This window comes from Strigops habroptila, chromosome 5 (genome assembly GCF_004027225.2).
Source record: "Strigops habroptila isolate Jane chromosome 5, bStrHab1.2.pri, whole genome shotgun sequence".
NCBI lineage: Eukaryota > Metazoa > Chordata > Aves > Psittaciformes > Psittacidae > Strigops > Strigops habroptila.
Window position 1 is genome coordinate 38,336,804 of NC_044281.2, and position 25,101 is coordinate 38,361,904.

General features: G+C 42.1%; 1 protein-coding gene across 8 annotated transcripts in view; it reads right to left on the reverse strand.

The window, feature by feature from the left end:
• The window catches only part of MICU1 (mitochondrial calcium uptake 1), a 106,524-nt gene that overhangs the window by 61,276 nt on the left and 20,147 nt on the right, over window positions 1–25,101 (reverse strand). For 7 of the 8 annotated variants that reach the window (XM_030487684.2, XM_030487688.2, XM_030487680.1 and 4 more), the window contains 3 exons: window positions 20,252–20,435; window positions 13,252–13,414; window positions 3,377–3,420 (listed from right to left, as the gene is read on the reverse strand). In XM_030487684.2, the coding sequence (XP_030343544.1) occupies window positions 3,377–3,420; window positions 13,252–13,414; window positions 20,252–20,435 (391 nt within the window). Of the gene's footprint in view, window positions 1–3,376; window positions 3,421–13,251; window positions 13,415–20,251; window positions 20,436–25,101 lie in introns of those variants that run through there. The other variant, XM_030487686.2, reaches the window with a different exon arrangement.

Here is a 25,101-nt window from a genome sequence, read left to right on the forward strand (position 1 = left end):
AGCACCCTGAGCTACACATGAGATTGTGTCTACTCTTACATCAGCCTTTAGCTCAGACTCAATATGAACATTTTGAAACATTTGCAGACTGAATAACAGAGGGTTTTTTCCTACTCAGAACAGATACTAAACAATGCATTTTTTTCTCTACTTTCCAGAGCTTGCTTCCCTGGGGGAGAAACCACCACACTTAGACAAAAACAAAACCAGGGACAGAGTTGCCTCCCTACACATTCCGCCCTGCAGCAGGTCAAAGGAAAGTATGAGTTCATGTTGGCAAACAGATCTGATTAAGGGCTTTGCTGGATGAATGTCTCCAGGGTTTTTGGTCTTGCAATGAGTGAAGAAAAAGCGTTAGTCTCATATTACAGAAGCGCTGTTCCCATTAATAAGACAGTAACATTTACCTCCCTCCACATCAACTCTATAAATTATCACTAGGAAGAAGGAGGGGCAGTCTTCTTATCATAGCATTCAATCACAGGCACAGCAAGATGCTTCAGAAACCTGACACAATTACAATACAGAGCCACATCACTCCATAAAATCCTTTGGCAAGACTGGTCCCGATCACTGCGTGACAGCCAATTTGTTGTTTTGATGGTAGTTTTATGTAAATAAAATTAGTTCTGTGAAAACAGCAGCTCATACATCCGCTTACTAATGCTGTAGCATTTAAATCTCAAACATACATGCTCAAAATTCACACTGATATTTTAAACATTATCCTGTAATATGTAATTAAAATGCAACTGATTGCATAGCTTATTCTTTTAACTGAATCTGTTCCTAGATTATTACCTGCATGCAACCCTGGGCATACATTTTTGCTTGGAACTAAAGTTAATTCTCTTTTCTACTTTTCAGCCAGGATCTAATCTGCATGTTGTCAGTACCTTTCAGTACCACACCTTTCGTGTGTCTGTCTGCTCACAAACTCGCTTCATCTTAAAAATGAAGAGGAAATTTCCACTGAACAGGCCTATTACTTTCTGAGCACAAGACTGAACCACAAGGGTGCTCTGATAACCCAAGAGGAATATGTAGTTGGAAACATGCAAGGAGGAAGAGATACAAAAGGGTTTTATCCCTCAGGTACTACTACGCAAGTGAAACTTGAACGAATAAAGTCAGCTCTGCAGCACCTCACTTGGTGCTTGACTGAGTAAAGACAGTGTTGTTTTTCAAACTGAAACCCCAAGCAAGCAGTAAACGAGAACAAGATGCTATCAGACAGATCAATCTACTGTCAGCTTCTTTCATTACCAAGGGAGAGCCAAGGCCAACTTATTTATACTCTTCTCAAATTATCCTCTTGCCTGGACATTACAGCTACCCTAATGTTCGCAGCCAGATTTAACCAGACCCAAAGTGTCTTTAAGCAGACAGCCAAGCAAATGGGAACCTCTATTTCCTCATTATCAGAAGAAACTGCTTCTAGGGTGTTATTAGACTGTGGAAAAAGCAGGTCTCAGAAGCAGGTAACAATAAAGAAAATACATTGCAGTTCCCTAAATCTGCTGCCTCACTTTCAGATTATCCAAACCCCAGCACGTAGACATCCAAGTGCATAACCAGCATCTATAAGTTAGACAAAAAGCTATTTCACTTTGCTACAGGTCAGAGCAAAAGGTGGTCAGCGTGTAAGGCAAATGCTATCTGTTCTCCGGCCTTCAGCCAGCACAGATGTTCACCATGCTGAACTGTAAGATCCTAAGAGCACGGATGACTATGCACAGTCAAGCACGGTATATCAAACACTGACTGTGGCTTTTCAATACCCCTGTGTGGTGACTGTCCATGACGTCCAAATGTGTTGCAATTCAAGCCCTAGGTGCTGAAGGACAGAGAAACAGAAGGTTGAATTCAGCAAAGGGATCATCTTTGGACCTTTTATCCAATGTGGTATCAACTGACTGTGGAGTGCTCAGGAACAGAGGAACGATTAGCAAAAATAATGTGGGATTCAGCATTTCTTCCCTACAAACAAATCTTGCTTATGCAAAGCCTAAGGGATGAGTGTGATAGCTTGACAAGATAAAAATGACAAAAGTGAGCACATGCAAAGTAGACCACTATAAACCAGAGGGAGAAACATTTGATATTTTGCAAAGAATATACATACTTTTTGTTTGGTTAGGGTTATTTTTCTTTTCTTTTTTTTTTTTTTTGAATCACAAAAAAGCAGACGTTGGGTTTGTGGCACAGGAAGGAGAAAACAAGTGTTCACAACATGCTTTGTAGTTTTATGCACCAAAACTGCCAAAATACTACCTTCCACTTACCTGTTCTCAAGCAAAACCTTGCTCTGCTGCCTGGGTAACCAGAACACTTGTACACTGCTGATGACAAGAGCCCCAGGTATTTGATCCCCTTATGTCTCTACCTTTCCCTACTAAACACGAAACAAGACAGGGAACTGCATGTGTTCGGCCCGCACTGTGTTTATATAAAGCTTTAGATACATTTTTTTCAGTGTCGAGGTTTTCTGGAAATCCTGACACTGTATGTCAGGTACTCAGCATCGAAGGGATCAAATGCTGACTTCCCTTTGGAAACACAAAAGCTTTTTTTTCAGATGATGCAGATGGAATGAAAATATTACTAAAAGATGGAGTACCATTATGTGCCTCTGGTGAGATTATGGAAAATTAAGTAACCTGCAGTTATCTGCACCAAGTTGATATGAGCTGCTAGTTCTCGGGCCAGAGCCGCCTTTACTGTACTCCTCCATACCAATGGGATTTACGGTGTGATTAATTTGGTCTCTGGTTTCCATAACAGGTTGGATGCCATGTGGCTCCTCTTATGCAAGCAGATAAAACTAGATCAGAACATGCTCAACATTTTACCAACATGTATCATGACAGCACAAACATCCAGAACAGTTGTTTTCTGCTGTAGGAAGGACCTAGGGTTCAAAAGGGGAACGGAGTAAGGCTGTTTGAAAGAGGGGGAAACACATGCTTGGTATGCAGATAAAAACACAAGAATGTCTCCTTCCTTTAGAAATCTGGAGATGAGTCTGGAATGGAAAGGTCGAAGGAGTTTCAGACGGGGTAACTCGTGAGGCTTTCATATGGTCATAAAGAAGCAGCAAGGAAACATGATTACAACCTATTTCCTGGTCTACCAGTATATAACAAGAGGCAATACTTTGTCTGTAAACATTGAAATAAGACTACTTAAAAAAAAAAAAAAAATCAAATCTTTCTGCCATTACAGAAAAAACCACTGCAATGCTACTAACCAACAAAAAACTCAAAAAAGAATACATCAAATACATCATTTAACTTAGATCCCACATCCTGGTAGTAACTAAACGTGAAAACAGGAAACGTTGAATAATATATACTTAATAGTCTAATGTGCTCACCTTCCCATCATAGCGTTTCACTATAAACTGATCCAGGCCCAGGTCTGAAAAAGAAAAAAACCAAACCAAACATGCTTTTAGAGTGTAAAAGTAAGCATTTCTTGGGTTTTCTCTTCAAGTGAGGATTAGAAAGCAAAATGCATTCTCTGAATAACATCAGTAGAAAGTATAAGGACAGAAGTAAATTTTTTTGGCTTTGTGCATTTTGTACCTTGTATTTTGATCATGAAAGTCAACAAACTCATGGCACCAGAGAAGAAAACCTCCTTCTGTCAGGGACAGTAGGAGCACGGCTTCTAGCGCCTCTCAAGAGCCCAAAATCCCCATCCCAAAGCAGACGATTTCTGCACTATTACCAGGCAAACATTTTGCCCATGATGACCCACGTAAATGCATGTTCATAAAACTCTTACTGTTTTTAATAACAGCTTTTGAATGGCTCACAAATGGGAAAACAAAGAATTATTCCCATAATTAATGAGGGTATTCCCAAATAAATCCAAAACTTGCTCATATTTTAGTATAAAATTACTAATAGATTTTGAAGGAGATAAGTTGTGTCTACATTTGTAAGAAGGTGAATGCTTTAGCTGGAAGGGCATTTTGGAGAAAAGCAGGAGAAGGGGTTATTTATACTAGTAAATTCAATCTTTCATACCATTACAAAATGTTTTTTCTATCTTGAAGAGGGGAAAAAAATCTCAGCATTTGCAGAGTTAAGGCACAGAGCGCTCGATCTAATCCACAAAGCCCGCCAGGCTATATGTACACTCATGAATGCACATATAAGCAAGATGACAAAAATATTCAGGAAGATTAATTATCTGAGCTTTGCAATCCAAAGTCAGGAAGATGCACCCTGAGAGGAGATTAAGCAGAACTCAAACCGAGCACTTCCAGGCCTTTGGGAGAACATGGGCCAATTTTTGGTTCTCTGAAGAATAAAACTGTTCAGCAGAGCTACATCCCATGCATTTTCTGCCACTGTTTATGGTACTTATCACATCCTCGTTTCAATTTAAATTAGAAAAAAAAAAAAAAAAAAGAGGGAAAAAACCCAATAAAACCTTTCCCATGCCCGCTGCATCTCCTGTTCATGACAGAAGATAATAAAACCCCTTCCCATCTATTGGAAAGGTTCATAATGGTTACAGTACAGAAAATAGAGTTATTAACCTCTCCAGGGTGACCTCATTGACCTTTCTGAACCAAAGCAGCTAATACTCCTCCATCACCAATTCAAAGGTCAAGGCAACTGTCAAAGGGTTCTGTGGATTTGTGAATATTCAAGCCAGAAAGCATTTTCTCAATATTTTGTGTGCCCGACAGAGTGAAAATTGCATATTCACATACATTTTCAGACTTTAATCATCATCTTCTGAATTTTGTTGTCCTCAAAGTTGTGGGTATAAATGCAGTACAGTAAGTATTGTCACATTTAGAGGCAGGATTCATTTGATAAATGTGCTGATTTTACCAGAGACATGTTATCTGGTCAGAGCTCATCCCTGACCATCCATTTGGATGCTGACTGCTAAACTGAGCTTAGCTTATGCCCATGTGTCGTAATAAAGTCATTTCTCAAGAACGCCTCCTGTTCTGATGCCAGGAAATAGTGCTGTAAGGCATATCCTGACTTTATACATGTACTCACGTAAAGCTAAGAACGAACACGGGCTAAAAATAGCAAGTGAAAGTATGTCTTAATGGCACCCTCTCATGCCCCCCCAACTGGACACTACTATTGGGAAAGCAAACAGGTTTCACAGGAGACTCAAAATGAATGGATGCTCAAGTAGATAAATAGCAAGAAAACATGAACTAAAAACTGCTTTCTTTTATATACATATAAATTAAATATCATATATATTTCTAAATGTAATTATTTATATAACAAAATAAATTATACACAACTCTGTATGTATGTATAGAAAAGCTATTAAAACCAGCCAAACGACACCTAAAAAGGCAGAATACCAATACCTGTACTAAAGGAAGAGGCTAACATTATAAACTTTGTGCTCTCCATAGATGTAACATGAGACAGGCAAAAGGGGAGGTAATGGGGGGTTTGACTGGAGGGCACTAAAAAGCACCACAATAATTAACAGCATTATATTACAATAATGATGGAGTCAGCAAAAGAACACACTGATGATACCAGGAGTTTTGAATACAGGGTAGTTTGCCTCCAGCCTCATTCACGGAGTTTGGTCCAGCCTCATTCACCTAAGCACAGAGACATGTATCTCCTTGATTGCTGTGGCATGTAACAAAAAGACATGGAAAAACAAAGTGTCTGGGTAACCTGAGATTATGCCTGGGAGGAACAGAGTGATGGACCTTTACTTAAAGACACCTTTACTGTAACTGCATCCAAAGAGAAGAAGCTACCTGGTCTGTCCCCAAGCTTCAGCGCTCCAAGCATTTCATTATTTGCTGAAGAAACTGCTTAAAATACCATAGCAGTTACAGAAATGTAGTAATCATTACCTGTATCATGTCAGCCTTGTTTAACACAATCACATCTGATGGGAAGCAAACATATAACCTTGGTTTATCCATGTCTCTGAGATCAGGGAGAGACATTTATATGAAAATGCAGCAGAAAATTTTGTCACTGCTGCTGCTGCCTTTTTTCACATTACTGTATCAGCATGGCCTGGAAGACAGCGCTGGTGAATGGAGTTAAACCCAGCTGAGAGCCAGTCACAAGTGGTGTTTCACAGGGCTCAGTACTGGGGGCAGTTGTTTAATATCGTTATTGATGACCTGGATGAGGGAATCAAGTGCACCCTCAGCAAAATCACAGATGACACCTAGTTGGGCAGGAATGTTGATCTGCTTGAGGGTAGGAAGGCTCTGCAGAGGGATCTGGACAGGCTGGATCAATGGGCCAAGGCCAATTGTGTGAGCTTCAACAAAGCTCAATGCCAGGTCCTGCACTTGGGCCACAACAACCCCATGCAACACTACAGGCTTGGGAAGAGTGGCTGGAAAGCTGCTCGGCAGAAAGGAACCTGGGGGTGCTGATTGATGGAGCTGCACATGAGCCAGCTTGTGCCCAGGCAGCCAAGAAGGCCAACAGCATCCTGGCCTGTATCAGCAACAGTGTGGCAGCAGGGCCAGGGCAGTGATCATCCCCCTGTACTTGGCATTGGTGAGGCTGCACCTTGAATACTGTGTTCAGTTCTGGGCCCCTCACTACAAGAAAGACATTGAGGTGCTGGAGCGGGTCCAGAGAAGGGCAACAAAGCTGGTGAAGGGTCTGGAGAACAAGTCTTATGAGGAACAGCTGGGGGAACTGGGGTGGTTTAGTCTGGAGAAAAAGGAGGCTCATGGGGGAGCTTATCGTTCTCTACAACTACCTGAAAGGAGGATGGAGCCAGGTGGATGGTGGTGTCTTTTCCCAGGTAAGAAGTGACAGGACAAGAGGAAACAGCCTCAAATTGTGCCAGGAATTGTATATTAGGAAAAATTTCTTCATTGCAAGGGTTATCAAGCATTGGAACAGGCTGCCCAGGGAAGTGATGGAGTCACCATCCCTGGAGGTATTTAAAAGACGTGTAGATGTGGCACTTATAGACATGGGGTTTAGTGGTGGACTTGGCAGTGCTAGGTTAAAGGTTTGTCTTCTTCAGCCTAAAAGATTATTATTCTATTGCAAGCACAAGAATATTGGTTCACATCAGTGTTTTACGCTTTCTCCCAGCCATGCACAATATCCCCTCTGCTCTGCTGCATTAACTGAGCTGCTTGCTTAAGCCCCACTATAAAATTCACCTTGCCATAGCTCCTAACAGAATAAGCCAATTGAAAAGGTGAGAACATGCATTTATGAGTTCAAGGCACACAGTTTTACTCAATACATCTTCCTTTTTCAAATACAGTTTATGTTCTTTTTATGAACTTAGCTATGTTTTTCCATGAGTCTCTAATCTTAAAAGTTGACAAAAGGAAAGCAAGAAAAAAGAGGGCCTGTTGCTTGATGCCTGTGGTGTTGTTTCTCTCTGTTACATAAAAAACCCAAAAGGCTTTTCCTCCGATACATTACAATAGGAATTCAGCGTTTGCGTAGGCTGGAGAACTAATGGAAACACTGTAGGAATTAGGACAATCACATCTGAACAAGGAAAGGAAAGAATGTTAGTTATTACATCTCTGTTAGTGAAAAGACAGTGTGCTAAGTTAAAGCTACCGCAGGATTGCCAGTGATACACTCGTAAAACAAATAGACCCTGGCTGGGCTATTGCTGACAAGCTGCAGGAACACAAGCTAATAGGCATGTTTAACAGTGAAAAAGAGCTTTTCTACCTTTCAGTGAAAAGCAGGGGATGAAATACCATTCTCCCAGGAATGGATTAAAGGATTAAAGTGAAATGCTTATTGTATTTCTATTGATTAATGAAATCATACATTCCGTAGATTCAAACCATCCAGTTACCACACTTGATAAATAGCTAAATAATTACTAAGTTCTCCATGTTACCCTGTTTAAAAAAAAAAGGGGGGGGGGAGAAAAAGAGAAAGAAAACCAGCAGCCATGGGCAGCAGATTATAGACTGCAGTTTAAAAAATATTTTAACAAATGGGTTTCCAGAAGAACAATTATATTATGCCAAGAACACAGTTGAGATCAATTAGAAACCATCATGATTTCCTCTGGGATGCCAGTGGTTTTCCACTGACAGAAACCTTTTCAACAGAGTCCTTTTCAACTCCTTCCAGTCTTGATATCCTTGTCAGATTTTTCACATTATTTGGGTAACATTCACTCATCATCTACTTTTCCTTTCCAGTTGCTCGATATATAACATGGACTCTTTTTACTTTAAGTAGATGAGCAAAAGGGCTAATTACCAAGACTGAAGAAGAGCCTGGTAACCATAACATGCAACATGCTATGTTGTGGGAGGATAAAATGTTGGACCCAGTTTTCCCCTCCAGAGCTGTAACCCAGCTTCGATTTTTGTATGAGTATTCTCCCCTGAATTTAAATTGTAATCTGCAAGCAAACAATGAGCTGCTTGAGATTTCTCAGGGGATAACACTCTCAGGTTTATGCTAAAGCCCAGAACTGTTCTATTCAAGGAACTACTTTGCTCACATCTGACCCCCTCCTACAACAGGCAAGTCAGCCTCTATGAGATGTGCGTTCATAACACAACTGATCAGCCACACCAACCTGTCATCTATACTGAAAGCTGAAATGATTTGCTTCTTCTGACAACTATCATGTAAGCATGCACATAAATGCACCTCTCGCTCCTGCTTGGCTAGCTTCCTGGGGTCTTGTGTCGGGCATTACAGGCTCAAAGATGATTCTTGCCTAGGAATGATGTATTTTCACAGAAAAAAACTCCATATCTATTCAGCCTCCTGGTTCAGGAGATAACCATCAAGCTACCTCCCTCTCTCACATTCTTTCCCTGAACACCTCTGCAGCAGATGTATTTGGGAGAGAACACAGAAGTCCCCATCAACAAACCAAAGGCAAGTTCAGCATTTCGAGTTTCCTTCTGGGTTTAAGTATTCCAGTTGAATGCTTTGCATAACTTTAGGGATCTGTACAAGCGTAGGGAATCCTCGCCCTCCCCACCAGACCAGGTGAGTGCTTGTCACAGCTCATGACTGTTGGTTCTACAGAAGATCAGATCCATATTTTACAAACTTAACACAAAATAACAAATAATCACACAAGCACTGCAAACAGTCCAGAGCCAGCTTGTGCTCAGCTGCTCATGAAGTCCAGACATAAAACCCAAACCATTTCAAAACTGAGAATCAAGCTATACAGTCTGAACAAGTCACCAGACATCAGCTCTGCCCTTCACAGCTCCTCTCCTTTGACACCATCCTGTGCACAGAGGCACAGCTGCTGCTCCTGGCTGAGCTTCAACAGCATGTTTATGGTTTCCTACAGACACAAAAAAAACCCAAACAATGACAAAAAAAACAACCCCCAAAACACACACACCTTCCAGGACATTTCCAAGAGTTCAGATATCTGAAGTGCTGCAGCGCATGGTGGATCTTGAAAGGCATCTTTCATGTGGCAGGAGGGAGGTTAACACTGGCATGGAAGAGAAAGACTGGTTTGGGTGTAACCTGTCTTCGTTACAGCGTGCTGCTATAAAATATGAAGCATTGTCTATTTCTTTCAATTACTGGTGCTGGCTGAGTATGCCACAGCTCCTTCTTAGCCCAGGATGCCTCAAAATACTCACTTTCCCCAGGAAAACAATTAGTGCAGAACGGACCCAGAGAAACCTGGGGATATGGAGGTAACTCAGAGGCTAGGAAATAAAGGAGGACTGCGCAGGCCACCACCAAGCAAGTCCAAGAACTTGAAAATGTTCATGCAGGCCAACAGTTACATAAGACTACAGAGAATGTGCCAGCAATGACCTGCCAGTATCAGGCACACCTACAGCTCCTGCCAAGTGTCATGGCTTCATGCATCTTTTTCAGCAGAAGTCCACCTGTCTTCAAAGAGCCGCAACATCTACAACTGGGTTTTTACAAACCCTTACCCTTCCCACCAGAGACTGAGGGGTAGTATTTTCAGCTGGGTTTGGGTTGAGGTACCAAGCAAATGCCAGCAGGGATGGACCGAAGCATCAACCTCTGCTCATCCAGCCTTGGAGAAAAGCTCTCTCAGGTATGAGAGGAGGCGGGAAGAAAAATACAACACAGGACTGCAGGGAACAGATATCACTGCCCACACTTCTGTTGGCACTTGAACTGTTCAGATAGCATATAAAGAACTTTTTTTCCAAAGCAGCTTCCAAGTTTAATGCCATTCTTTGTCTTATTCTGACAGACAGTTCCAAGCTCAGCAAGAGTGTGTCACACCTTAAGCACAGCTTGCATACTTGAGAAAGCTGTGGCAGGAAATTTTACTGAACTGGGGAAAGCAATCTACAGAAGGTAATGAACTGGCATTCATTTTCCCCAAACCAGCAAAATACAGTGTAGAATTAAGTTGACATTTCACTGACAATAAATCAACTTTCCCCTATGTAACCCATAAAAATGAATCAGGCATATGATACCTTGCAGTATATTAGCAGTTTAAAAATAAATACAACAGGGACTCAGACACCTCATTACTCCCTTTCATTTACATCTCATAGTATTTTCTTTCTGTAAAATAGCAGACACATTAACAAAAAGTTACTTGCTGAAATTACAACCAGCAGCTTGAGCATACAGAGCATCCCCCATCCTCCTTGTGTCTCAGGCTACTTATGCAGGACCATATTAATTCACAGATCCAGACACCAATTGTTTCACCACACAAACCTACCAACAAATACCACTCATGGAAAGCCTTGCAGCCAGTGGGATTGCACAAAGTAATCTGCAACTCAGTTCAAGCATTAACGTACCAAGCTAGTATGATTACAGCAGGCTGTGTTACTAGCTGAAGGAGATTTCCAAGGGGCACGCCAGGCTACATCGCCACCTGCAGAAATGCCCTGAGATGAAGGAGGAATGCTCCGGGCCGGGAGGCGGACACACCTGAGTTGTGACTAAAGGAGAAAGTAGCCTCAGAATTTCCTTACTGATCTATAATCCTGATTGTTTTATGAGTCAGAAGTGCCAGACGGATGTAAAGTCTGTAATCTAGTGAGCAGGTAGCGTCTTTGTTTTTAACTTCTGGGTTACAAAAACCAAAGCAAAACAAACAAGAAAAACCCACCCCGCAACCAAAAAAACCAAAACACACCAAAAACCAAAACCACACAACTTTTTTTTTTTTTGTTACCACCAGATTTTAAAACATTTGGGACCAAGGTTATGGCAGGCTTGACTTTACTGTAGCATTAAGCATTCTACTCTTCTACTCTTCATTATAATTAAAAACCCATTTACTGTGATTGTCATGACATACAGCACTTGTAAGAAAGAACCATCCTAGCAGCAGCTTCACCTAGAAGCAAGTCTGTGACAGTTACAGTCCTCAAGACATATTTTCAAACCAGGAAGATCTAAGATGCCCACTCTCATGCTTTGCCTGCTCATGGGCAGCCAAAGTTCAATTTCCATCTCATTCCGCTTTCCAAGAGCACCTGTAAGTATCGCTAAGGCAATTTTCTTCCCTTATAGGCTGCTTTGTGTCACTTAAATGCCACAACAGGCTTCACTGAGCCATTTAAGCAGACGGCCTAGCCAGGATAATAGTTACATTGGGAAGTTAGTGGCTAAGACTGACAAATTATTTCCCATTAGTTACCTTTGCTTGTCTCCAAAGTCGGTTTTCTGAGCACTCTTCCACCTATTTTCCGCGTGCCTTAAAATGCGCCAAGCACATACATTGCATGGAAGTAGTAAAAGAAAATCAGGATGTTTTCTGTTTTTAAGCTGGCTGACCAAAAAACCCCAACATTACTTGCACAGGAAGACTCGCACTCAACCAGGTGCTACTGCTTTTCAAAGTACCAATTCAAGGACCTTTAGATAGGCAAGATAGTAGCACACAATTTCAGCATCTTCTGTTTATTGCTTAAACTACTTCTTCACTGAAGATGAAACCATGTATTCATATGAGAACTACAGCCATTTTCAGGACTTGATGAAAAGGTAAATATCAATTTATCAACATGCATTTAACACTAAAGCCAGGATTGTGTTCTCTTCTCTTCTGCACACTCTTCATATCCTTGTTTTCTAAGCACAAGTGTACGTTAAACAGCTGTGATGGAAGAGATCAAAACAGTTTCACAGTTTGTACATAAACCCCACGCTCAAAAAGTTAACATTTGAGGGCTGAAGTTCTTCATTAATGCCTGCAGAAAGGAGTTTTAGTTTGACAAAATCCTGTTTCATTCTTTGAGATACACTGTGGGAGACCAAGAAACCTGATTTCCCATGTCTCATCCGAAACACGAACTTCCTCCAAAACAGAAGACAGGCAAAATCCTCAAAGCCACCCCACAAAAAAACAGCCTCCTACCAAACACTCAGGACATGGCTTTCCAGACCAAAGCATCTGCTCTCCCACCTGCTGCCTGCCAAACCCCCACAGGTACCGCAGCTGACCTGCTTCCCTGCAATACGCAGGGAATTTGAAGCTGGCAGAGATGAGCGGCACCCTGACCAGCAGCACCACAGCTCAGCCACAGATATGGGGCTGCCTGGACCCTTTTATTGCTAGGGGTTTCCTTGCCATTCCTAAGGTTTTCCTTGCCAAAGCAACCTCCTTTTGTAGGTTTATGAACAATTCCTAAAGTGTTTCAGTTGAAGATAACCCTTTACTATTAAATATACAAGAAAGTCATCTCATCTGCTCTTCAAGGGCTCATACCAATGAGATCTACCATGCTGCAATAGTACTTCAGGCAACATGGGAGGGATTAGGCTAATTTTGGGTTTAGAGCATGGAGATGGAATAGCTTGCTTCAGGAGGTGCTTCCCAGCCCTAGCAATCCCTGGTTTGAAGCTCCTAAGAAACATACCACAACCAACACTTCTGAACCTGAAAGATCACTGTTATTTGACTGCTGCCAGTCAACTGGGTTCAAGCCAGCATGGACATGCTGCAGACTTGGCTGGAGAGATAACAGTAGCTCCTGCACAGCTGCACTGGGAACTTTCAGCCTTGGTCCCACATTTGTTGTATCTGTTTATCCTTCTGCACGCTGTCGCATTGCTGTAACACATGGGTTGAGAGCATCACCTTTTTTGACTGTGGCAGCACCCTAATCATACAGCAACCCACCTTCTGTGCCATACCTCTCAACATAGCAAGAACAATACCCAACAACTTAAATGTTTGATGGGAAGTTTAAAGATCAGACAAGCAGAAACTGGAGAGTTTATTCCCTTTGGCTGTATTAGTTCCTCCAATTACTACACAGACATCACTTACTTTCCGGTTGTTTTTCATTAGGCGTTATTGATCTCACGAAATCTTGCGGTGTCATAAAAACCTCCGATTCACCGTGCTCATTTATGACTTTTAAAGTGGCGAAGTATCTGAAGATTTTGTCTGGCGTGGAGTAAGCTCTGATCCTGTTCTCATATTCCATCACCTGGAAATTAAACATAACCAGTATTAGATATGCATGGTTCCTCCCCCGAGACCTACATTAGCAGCTACTCTTAGTCCTCTCTGAAGGTTTTGCCACAGGACAACAAAACTATGTGCAGCAACACAACACGTGCAAGAAATAATGCTGAAAGGGTCAAAACCCCTCTGATCTTCAGCCTTTGAACTACCAGTTAAACTAGAAGTACCAGATCCTGATGTCCCAGGAGTAAGAGCAAACACTACGAGTCTTTTACTATTTTTAAAGTTTTGACTCTTCATGATGGCAGAGGAAAAACAAGTTAACAAAATCCCTGAAAGCACTTTTAAACATGAACATAAAAAAAAAAAGCACTAGCATCACATTTGTGCCTCTAAAGCAGCTCAAAATTTTAACCACAGTGTTGAAGGTCTGATTTGTGATTAATAAATGAAGGAAAAATGTCTTGGAGAGCTGGGAGAGACCTTTATTTTTAAGCTGAGTCTTGGAAAAAACTACTTGGAGTCACAGCTGATTGCTCAGGCACCCGACCTAATTTTTTCCTCTTTTCTATCACATTGGCAAAATTCTGCAGAAACATTCTTTACTCAGTCCTGTTTTCCCCACCAATCTGCCACTTACTATTTCTGCCAGTAGTGATTATTTTGTACCTAGAACCATCTTCCCCAACGCACAGCTGGAATTAATCAGAGAACAGAAAGCTTTTATAAACAAAATCACATCATAAGGTCACAAGTGAGGAAAAAGGCACAAGGATCTACGCTTCATTATGCATTAGAGCAGAAAAACTTTCCTTCTTCGTACAGCTTTTTATTCCTGCATCATATACCATGTTTAACAATCCAAAGGCACTTCTTGAAACCTTCAGTACTTCTGGCCAAGAGCCACAGGAACTAAAAACAAAACCAAACAAGTAATGATCTGCTAGAAGAGAACAGTCAAGATCAAGGGTACTGCCAAGGCAGCTGTAGATCATTTATGGCTTTGGTTCTGTTTCAGCCTTGTCCTTTAACTTGAACAACTTCTCCACCCTGATGTTTATCAGACAGAAAACACCCTCTCTAGTGTTGTCATATTTCTAGGATAAATCAAGCCAAATGCTTTTAATCCCTCAGGCCAGGCTTCAGTAAATCAACCAGGGGAAAACAAACCCTCTTCTACATTTGTTCCAGCTCAGATCTCCAGCAAATGCAGCCAGAGATGACGGTATCTATAATGAAAATCTCTAAAGCGTTCTCCCCACTCTTAGCATCACCATAGCTTTTCATAATTCAGAAATGTCCTGCATCAACCACTATAACCAGCTCCCTCTTTCTTGCAGCCACTTACATAGAATGTTTTTGTCTCTAGACCCTTTTGCAGCTACAATCAACAAACCTAAACCAATTTTTATTGCTTCAGCCCACAAGGTCCTCCAAAGATAAGGGCAGTGGATCGAGAGCAACTGTTACATTGCAAAATTACAGGTCGCCATCTATCAGCTGTAAACAACACCCTGCACTTCCCCAGCTCTTCCTGCTTGCCAAGCTGCATGTGCCTTTGTCTACAGCTCCCACCCGGCAGGCCTTAACTTGTTATGCCAAAGTGATTTTTTGACTTGCGATTTCAGGCCTGTACCTCTCTCCTTCCTGTAGCATGACCTGATCTCATGAGTAACACCCCCACCCTACTTCATCAGCCAAAACCAGAGTTAAGTATTTTTACCTTCATGCAAGACACTAAAACCAACTACAGCATCAAGTCCAGGACTAGAGCCAAGCGCAGACACCAAAGACCATGACCAGCAGCTCTCTCTATCCATGACACCTTTTCAACACAGCTTGCTTTCTAGCAAAAACACTTGTCTGCCTGAGACTCTACATTACTCCTGATTTTCCAAGCCTAGGAAAAGATTCTTGCGCTATCAAATGCTTTCCTTCAACCCAGCTAGGTAAGTTATACCCCTTGTACTCAAAACCACCTCTGCGGCAGAGACATTAGTCCTGACACTTCTGCCAGTAAAACCATGTTTCATTTTATCCCATTCGACTTCACATCTGCAAGAGATCTGCCCTCTGTATCTAAGATCTTTCTAAGATACTACAGGCAGGCCTGTTGCTGTCAGGTGCTTTTCTCCTCATTTCTGGAGTATGGGCATTGCCATTGCTCTTCATTTGTCATCTTTACCCAGACTCCTCCTTTCTGGTCCAGCAACTTCACTGCTAAGTGTTTCTCACCTCAAGCTCAGGGCAAACATCAAGGCCTTTGCTTTATTGATGTTCAGCAGTCTACATTTGCTTTGACTTCACACACAGCAATTTTCCCACCCATTCAGATCCACACTGCACCCTCAAGTCTAATACAACCATCACCTGCCACAGAAGCAAAACTACATGGTTCTTTCCTAGACCATTTGCCATCCCATCTTCTATCCACACATGCTGCTAAATCAAGATCTTCCTCAGTTGACTGTCAGGCACTCTTGAAGATGCAATTTTGAATATGTTGCTCTAGAGCAGGAAGGGTCAGTCTGTTGCTCAAAAGCCATGTACAGCTCACATGTGGCATGGCCCACAAAAGCCAGCTGATGACACAGGCTAAAAAAGGTCTCCTGTCTCAGAATGCAGCACAACCACTCCACACAGATCTACAAACCCAGAGCTTTGTTCCCATGCAGTCTGTGGTTTCATGAAAAATACATAAGTGGTTTTGGGCTTCCCCTCCTCCAACAAAAGCAGCTGAATGCCTTTACAGAAGTAGGGCTGCCTCATTAGGCCTCAGAGCAGCATCAGACAGCAAAGCAGGAAAATAAGGATTTTTAATGACCATAATTTGCTGATGCAAAGTTTGCCGCATCTGGCCGAAGACAGCCAAGCTGACCTATCATCTCCATGAAAGCTCAAAGCAGCTCCTGTGAGCCCACTGAAGTGTATGAAATGGGTGTTATCTGTTAACTGATTTGAGTTTCGGATCCGAAGGATATGTGATTATGTACAGCTACTCAAAGTTTCATGGGAACCTACTGTTAGTTGTAATTATTTCCACCCTTTGAGTTCCAGCAATCAGCTGTGACATACACAAACACACAATTTTCAGGCCAAATACATTCTGGAAAAATTATGAGGAACAACAGCCCTGAATAACTGAGAAGCTAGACCAAAAAAAAGCTGAATCTAAAATGCTTGTTTAGATCTCACAGGCTGCTTTCATCAAAACAGAAATCACACTTCTTCCTCAAACGTCCCTACAAGAAGTGAGCAAATGCAGGAACATTTCTTCCCTTTTGCCCACAGCTGAACGCACAGTCACCTCATTTTCACTAACATGATTTAATCAGCTGGCAAAAACTAAACAAACGTGCTACAACCCATCACTCTGAATTCAAGACTGGACTGAACACGAAGCCAGGTCAAGGGAAGAGCTAAGATCCTGCAAATGAGAACAACTCCCTTATCCAAGACAGGGCGCTAAGCACAAAGCGGGCGATAACATGGGTGCCCTGATCACACTCTACAAACATGGAGATAGAAGCATGTGTATGTATTTGGGTGTACATACCACCATTTGTGAGGGGTTTTTACACTACCTTGAAACAATCTGGACATAAAGTCATCCCAGACAAGTCTCTCTTCCCATGACCTCTCACCTACAAAATACTCCAAAATACTTTCCTGGCAAAGCAGTTGCCTTCCCCAGTACGCACCAGTCTTTGATGCAGTGGAGACCAGCCAAAAATTCTCATCGTGCCACCAGAACTGCAACCTCATGTAATCAGAGGCCTCCAGAAAGACTATGAGACTGAAAGGGAAAAGTCCTATTTTGACATTTATTAATAGAGCATGCACTGGAGGAGAAAGATGAGCAAGTAATCCATATTGTGCTACAAGAGTGAAGCTGCTGTTGAGACAGTCAGTGTTTATGCTAAGCCTCAGGTTAAAAGGAAAAAAAAAATACAAATCCTGCACAGACATGAAAATAAAGCTCTAAATTAACACCTCAGTTCACTTCCAGAGCATTACTGGGGCCTCCCTGACCATGCAACAGCACACACAGCAGGGTAAATTGATTAGGATTTTCTTTGGGTTTCCTACTGCAATGCACACCAAAATGAAGTCTCAGCAGGACTGACACTCCTAAGGCAGTGTACCTGCAGGACCCAGCAAACACTGTAAGCAGATCTTGATAAAGCAATCCTAATGCTGCAAGTTAATTAACACATCAGCCCACCCACAGCATGTATTACTGCTTATTAGCCTTCTAACTATAAAAGCATTCAAACGATCTTTTCCTTTTCTGCCTTACCCAGTCAGGACCTCTACACTGCATAACCTGCAATACAACACATGCCCACAAACCATCCACATGTGATCCCAGCACCAGTCCCAGCAGATGCCAAGTAATTTGTATTTCAACTTCCTCTTCACTGAATCACTACCCAAAATAGCAATGTCAAGCCTAATTTATTATTTTCACTACTAATCATCGACTTCATTAAAAGCAACACTGGGATAACAAACAAGTGTTAAACACTTTCAATTAAGCTTATATTTTGTCAAGGAAAACACCACACTGTTTTCATTTAATTATGGGAGGAGCTGGAAATGTTTTTTACTGTGGGTGGTGGTGGGTTTTGGGTTTGGGGTTTTTTTTTTCTTGGTGGAGGTTTTTTGTTTGTTTGTTTTGGGTTTTGTTTTTTGATGGTTTTGGTTTGGTTTTGGTTTTTTTTTAATATATAGAAGAGTCGGGAATTCCCAAGGTGATACACAACTCATTTGGGGAGCAGCACATCCTGGGAGCAGCCCTGATTTTGAGTTGGGAGCAGGGGCACACCTTCCTCTGTCATCTGAACTGGAAACATTCAAACATACCTCCTGAGATGACTCACTAAGGCAACTGCTGATCAAACACCAAGCCCACAACATAGCTGCTCAACAAACACAGAACCTGGCAACTGCGAGGCTGCCAGTTACATCCTGCATTAAATGAAGCAAAAGCAACACTGGCATTCAGGTCACAGAAGGCACATTCCATCTTAAGGCTGAAGGAAGGGGACTTACGTTGGCAAAAGATCATAAGGTCTGTTTTAAACAGTGCTCTCCCTGCTGAAATTGTTGCTCCTGAGTTGAGCACTGTAGGAGGAAGGCAGACTGTGGACTGAGAAGGAACCTAGGCTGCATGTCATTCCCACCGGATCTCAGGGGCACCCTCCATGCCTGGCTCAAGTGTTATTTGGAAAGTGGGGCCCTATTCCTCCCTGCCTAGTATGGGAAAGGAAAAGCTGGTCAATGTAGGCTTGTCTCCTAACAACTGGAACAAAAATCCCCATGTGCAAACAAATATTCTCTGGTTTCTCTAGCCAGGAGCAACCAGCCATGTTAAAATGAATCATCACATTTGCTGTATCAACAAATAGGTTTGGTGTTGGTTTTGTTGTTTTGTTTTGTTTTTTTTTTAAATAACAGTGTGGATGAAGGTGGATCATTTCTTCACTCTTTGTAACCTGCCTTCATCTGCTGACACTAGGAAAAATAACCTGCTTTTCTTGAGTGGTACTGGCAAGAGTTGAAGTTTTGCTGAAGCTGCCAGTGTATCCAACATCCAGTTGCCAAGAAAATCAGCAGAAGCCAGGAACCCATACTCCTGGACCATTCTTCATATTTCAGCATAGTATCTTACAAAATAACTTCACTGAGCTGCCGCCATGTCACCATAGGGAGAGTTTGCAGCCCCAAATACCATAAGGCACTTGAAATTTCAAATTGGGTAGTCTGCTCTCACAAACAACAGACTATGATTCAGCAACTTCAAATGAAACAGCTCTTAATTTTTCATTAAAAGCTGTTAAGCCACTATATACTGCCATCCACAATTTAACAGCTGATGAGATGCAGCCTCCAGGATACAGACTTGAAAATAATTATCAGAAGCAAATCACACAGAAAGGAATAGTGAAGAGCATATACTCCTGCTCTCCTCTTTGGCACTGCTAAGATATTAAATCATCAAACACAGCCCAATAAAAATGACATCCAGACAGGTTTAAAAAGTAAAATACTGCTGTCTGCCAACTCTCAGTTACAGGACTTTCCATCAGACCAAGTAACACATCTTATAATAACGGTGGTTACAGATAGTACCAAACTAGTTGTAAGACAGTTCTGAGGACCCCCTAAGCTCTCCGGATTGTCCAACAGTGAAGGCAGATCACAAGTTGACAATATAGCTCATTACTCGAGCTTTCCTCCTGTTGAAAACATGTCTGATACGAAAATTAAGTAGGCATAAGCATCAAGAGAGAGACACGACTAACTGTGAATAGGGAGTGAGGCTGTATTTCAAGAACTACGTTTACACGGAATAATTAAAGGAAAAATTCAAGTACACCTTTCCTGTAACCTCCCTTCCACACTCACCCTCTGCTTCCTACACACGCTATGTACATTCACAGGCAAACAGACCAACAGATGGACTCAGAGACACACATGCTGGATGCTTTTGCACTGATTCCCTACTTTGCATACACCATCCTAACAGCCATCAAAGCAGGAGCCTTGATTTCTTAACAAGCCACTTCTCAAACATCCAACTGGAGATGGGAAAAGAGGCCTCCATTTCAGAGAATCAGTGTACTGTGCTTTCCAAATAAATGAGTTTCAACCTAAAGAAACTCAAGGTAGCATGCCAAGAAAGTAGGTTCCCAAAACACTAAGGTCTCTTAGAAAATAAAGACAAGTACAGGGCTAAAGCCAGACTCTTTACATACCACAACATACCACAACCTGAATAATATGTTCTGCAACTTTTCTCCCTTTTTCCATTGCAGTGCAAGAGATACAGGTGAAATACGCCCAAATCTGGTACCTTACGGTCCCTGAAGCCAGAACGCTTCTTCTTCTTCCCTTCTGGCTGAGCCTCCTCATCGCCCGATGCAACAGCCTTTCTATCCTCACTGCTGCTGCTCTCCTCCTCCTCCTCATGCTTCACTTTCTCGCTTGGCTCTGTCCTCGGATTGTGTTTTACAGAGGACGAGTCTTCTGCATAAGCCCTGTGCAAGGGAAAAGAAAACATGAGTTTAGGAAAATGAGAGGGGTGCTAAGGCTACAAATATGGCTGCAAGGCTCACCCTGAATGAAACACTCGTTATAGTTCAGCATGGAGGATTGCGAAGCAAAAACAAAGAAATTATTGGTCTCCTTAGAATATTGTGTGCTTTTCCCTAATGTAATCAGATTTCCATCCCTCTGTCTCAAACCCCAAACTTATAACCACAGTAAGTTTTCCCAGTCCAAGAACACCAGAACAAATCACTCTGTGAATTATTGTACCCTCTCCCAAAAAATACACATACAAGAAAGATTGGGAAGGGCATACTGTACCTCATGTAGCACTAAATTCCACCTCCGCTCCCTCAAGAAAGATTTACATAAGGTGATAGAAATGTCTTATACCATCAGCACCCTAGGACTCAGAATAGCCTCTGTTTCAGCTCAGCTGATTTATTTTCTATCTCCAGCAGGTGACAGGCTGTTTTATTTCCTTCTTCCACCAATGACTCTTCTGAACTCCAATGCTACAAGATTTGTGACAACAAAAACTGGAATTGTTTATCCTCAAGCTGGAAACATAACTCTGGCAGAGCAAAGGACCCCTTTTTCCTTCGCTGTTCAAATACAAAGATCTTAAGCAACCCTGTTTGTAGACTAAGACTCAATACTCAGCCTAATCCATGAGCAACTCATAGAACTGCAACTGGTGACAGGGTTGTTAAATAAAAAGCAGGATAAATCCATAAGCAAAGTGTGATGGCTTTTCTATGCTTTTAAAGCAGTTTATAACCAGACAGAGCTCAGACCACATTCACATAAGTGAAATTATAATATCTAAGGATGATAATAATTAGTATTTATATTATATATGTATATAAAAACATAAAATAGAATATAATCTCCAAAGACATCCCCGGAAGTGTTCAAGGCGAGGCTGGACGTGGCTTTGAGCAACCTGGTCTAGTGGAAGGCTGCCTTTGGAGAAAAACAAAAGCAAATCAAGAGTTTTGAAGTCTTCCAAGCACTAAAAACAAAAGGCTATGAATATTTAATCCTACCAGTTTCCTGAAAAACACAGATGTGGTATCTAAAATTAATAGAGAAGAGTCTGTGCCTGTGTCCCTAGCAATACACAGCTTTACAGCAATCTCAGCGCATCATCTTCCAATAAGGAGAGAGCAGATGCTCCTTCAATTAATTTTAATGCTACCAGAATAAAAGACAACTGACTCCTTACCAGCATCCAGTAATTCACTAACAGTCATGACACAGGGTAGATTGGGAAGGGCTAAAGAACTCAAATCCTTCCACAGTACCGGTAGGAAGCAAAACCTGTGCTATTCTGGAATAAAGTCCCAAAAAGCATACTTTAGAGCAAATCATGACAAAAGCAAATCAACTTTTGTTCATGTCGTGACAACTACTTCAGCAAAGTACCGAAAGCACCTTAACAACCACCAAGATCCCAGTATTGCTTTGAATGCAATAACCCATGGCACTATGGCTGGGTTAAAGCAGTTCAGAGGTTTCTAGTCCACGCTGGGACAGAACACAACTCCATCACAAGGGTTTGATTTAATAAAATACACAAGTGCTTAGTGAAGAGCAGTACTAATCATGCCTTTTCATGCAAAATGGAGCCTAACATGCCAGCTTTTCCTTTCTGAAAAGGTCCTGAGCCTTTGTTTGCCGATATATTTTTTTAAGTTTTACAGCAAAGCACCATCTTTAAGGCCTCCACTGAATCAAGCTTTCAGAAGCAGGATCCAAACCCGAGTCCTCCACAAGCATCTTAAGATAGGGAAAGGATTTCCCCAGACGGGCCAGGTAACTGATCTGTCTCTTGGAGCATGAAGTCTATGCTGGCACCTCTCCTGAAGCTTTTCCTGAAAGTTTAATCAGGACTGGCACATCCCTGGGGAGTTGTGGTTTTTGCTGATATGCAGTTTGCTAGAATAAGCTGTTGCCAGCTGAAGCTCCAACAGCAGCGCTGACAAGGAAAGCCCTTGTGTAGGCAGGTCACCAGTCTTTAGTAGCTCTGAGAGAACCTCTGGGGAAAAGGTCCTGGGGACAAAAGCAGTAGAAAATTGATTGCTTACCTACACAACCACTCTATTCCCTATGAAGCATGCCAGAAAATAGCTGTATCAATAAAGATTTGCTCCTGTAATGCTTGACTGACATCTAGCAAACCAAGGACAGGATAAATTAAATTCAAACATTTTCAGCAAATCCTACGCATTCCTTCAATCCATCACACTGTCACGCCAGTCTGTTACAGCAAAACAGATGCAGACTGTTTGAATACAGTTGCCTCCCCCCACCCCGCAGTTTACCCAGGTAATTAAAACTCTACAGTTAGATCACCATCCCAACATACAAGCAAAACAAGCTATGAGAATAGAAGCAGAAAAGCAGAGTTTGTAATCTATTTATCAAGCAAGGTTTTAAATAGTACCTGCTATTCCTCACCTCCAGGCCACAGTCCAAACTACCCACTGAATTAGCCATTGAAGGATCTGCTCTCTACGTACACTTACTACTCTGTGTATTTTACATCCTGCACAACCATCCTCTGTTGAAATTCTTTGCTTCCAACAACTTTAACTTCCATACTGCATCCACATAAAGGAGTCTTTCAATGCAGATGTCAGATTACAGCTGGAAAAAACCCATAGCTCCAGAAATATCCATCCTGCTGGACTGCCATTAGCAAGTGAAGAATCTCTACCTCCTCTTTTGATGAGACTGACTTTCCAGTGGCATGCCTGTTACTACTGCTTCCGCATGAAAGGGAAACAAAAATACAAAGACACCCTTCACCTTGTGCCAAGAGTAACTGCCAGCCTCTGTCCATGGAACGTGCCTGCCCTCGATTCTAGCTGCCATGCTTCAACCTTCCCAGTCTCTTGAGGGTTCCCCAACCTCCTCCCCTCCATCCCCTCAGCCCCCCACACCACCATCCTCCTAGCCCCCTGAGAACTGAATTTGAGGCAAAGACCATATTTCCCACCTACTTAGCAATACTTTCTTTTAATCCTCGAGGAAAGCTAACAATCAATCATAATATTGAGTTCAGCATCCCCAAAGAAAACCACCTAGAATCCCCTAGAAAAACACAGAGGACTACTCAAGTCACTTGAAGTCATAGGACAAGTGGTAATGGCCTCAAGCTGTGCCAGTGGAGGTTTAGACTGGATATTAGGAAAAACTTCTTCACCAAAAGGGTGGTCAGGCATTGGAACAGGCTTCCCAAAGAAGTGGTGGAATCGCTGTCCCTGGAAGCGTTCAAAAAACCTTGTAGATGAGACCCTTAGTGACACGGTTTAGTGGTGGACTTGGCAGTGCTGAGGTAACAGTTGGACTTGATAATATTAAAGGTCTTTTTCAACCTAGTTGATTCTATGACTGAATGCTAAATTCTCACTTAGCAAATTGTTCTTTGAGAAAGCCAAACTTGTGCAACCATAAGATATACATCCACAAAGGATCCTGGGACTCACCCCAGGCACTAGCATGACACTCCACAGTTGCAAGTCTTTCAATTAGAGAAATCACAATCCCTCATTTTAACGTATTTTTCTTCTTTGAGTGACAGAAGCAGAACAGTGTACTAAAATAACAAAGCTTTGTGCCAGAGATAACAGTGCTCAGTTATTCTAATCCTGAAAGCAGTAGAGAAGTACTTCGCTATCAGACACTATTTAGTCTCAGCAGGAAATGTAGATCTAACAAGAAGCTGGGCACTCAGGAGTCAGCAAAGTCATTGCTACCAAATAAGAAGCAGGAGATCCTGCCTGACAGATGTGTTCTCCAGCTCACCGGAGTTGCTACTCTCCCTGTATGTAAACATCTGAAGACATCCTAGCGAGGTTTAAAAGCCACTTAAAACTTTAGGCTTTCAAATCGAAATGCAAAAGTAAGCTTGGAAACAACATTCATAATCATAGGCAACCTCCAGGGATCAGGAGTACTTGCAGTGAAGAGCGCGCTCTCATGCCCACAGAATGTCCTCACAGAAAGTGCCTTCAGCTACTGATGGTGCACTCCAAGGAAGAGCTGGACCAACCAGAGAAGATCTGACAGGGAGCAGCAGGAATGACTAAGGGCATGGAACACACTGTGGGAAAAATTACCTAAGTAAGTCAAATTGCAGTAAGAAAGAAAAGACGAAGGTCTAATATACATAAAACAGCTGCTGCAGGATCTTTCTCTTGATCCAGTGAGGACGGGACAAGATGCAGGATGTACTTAACAACGTCATAAAGGAAGAGACATACACACCAGGGAAAGGAGAAGCCTGCACACACATATGTATACATACACATATATACATACACATAAAGCGTTTAATGTTAAGGACAGGGGAACACTGGAATCAGCTGCTGGGAAGGATTTATTCCATCACTGCTCTCTCCATCACCTGCAAATTGCTATAAATAGGTGAGACAGCTGTCTGTCAGGACCAATTGGAAGCACCCAGCCCTGCCTTGGCAGCAGACTAGCTGATTTCTCACACTCCCTCCCACTCTTCTCTGCTGCAGCCCAGTTTAGGCACCAGCACCAGCATGTGGGCGCAGACGGACAGGCCAGAGCATGAGGACCTCTGCTCCAAGCTCCTTGGAAGAGACTGCTCTGAAGAAAACGAAATTGAATCAGCTTCGA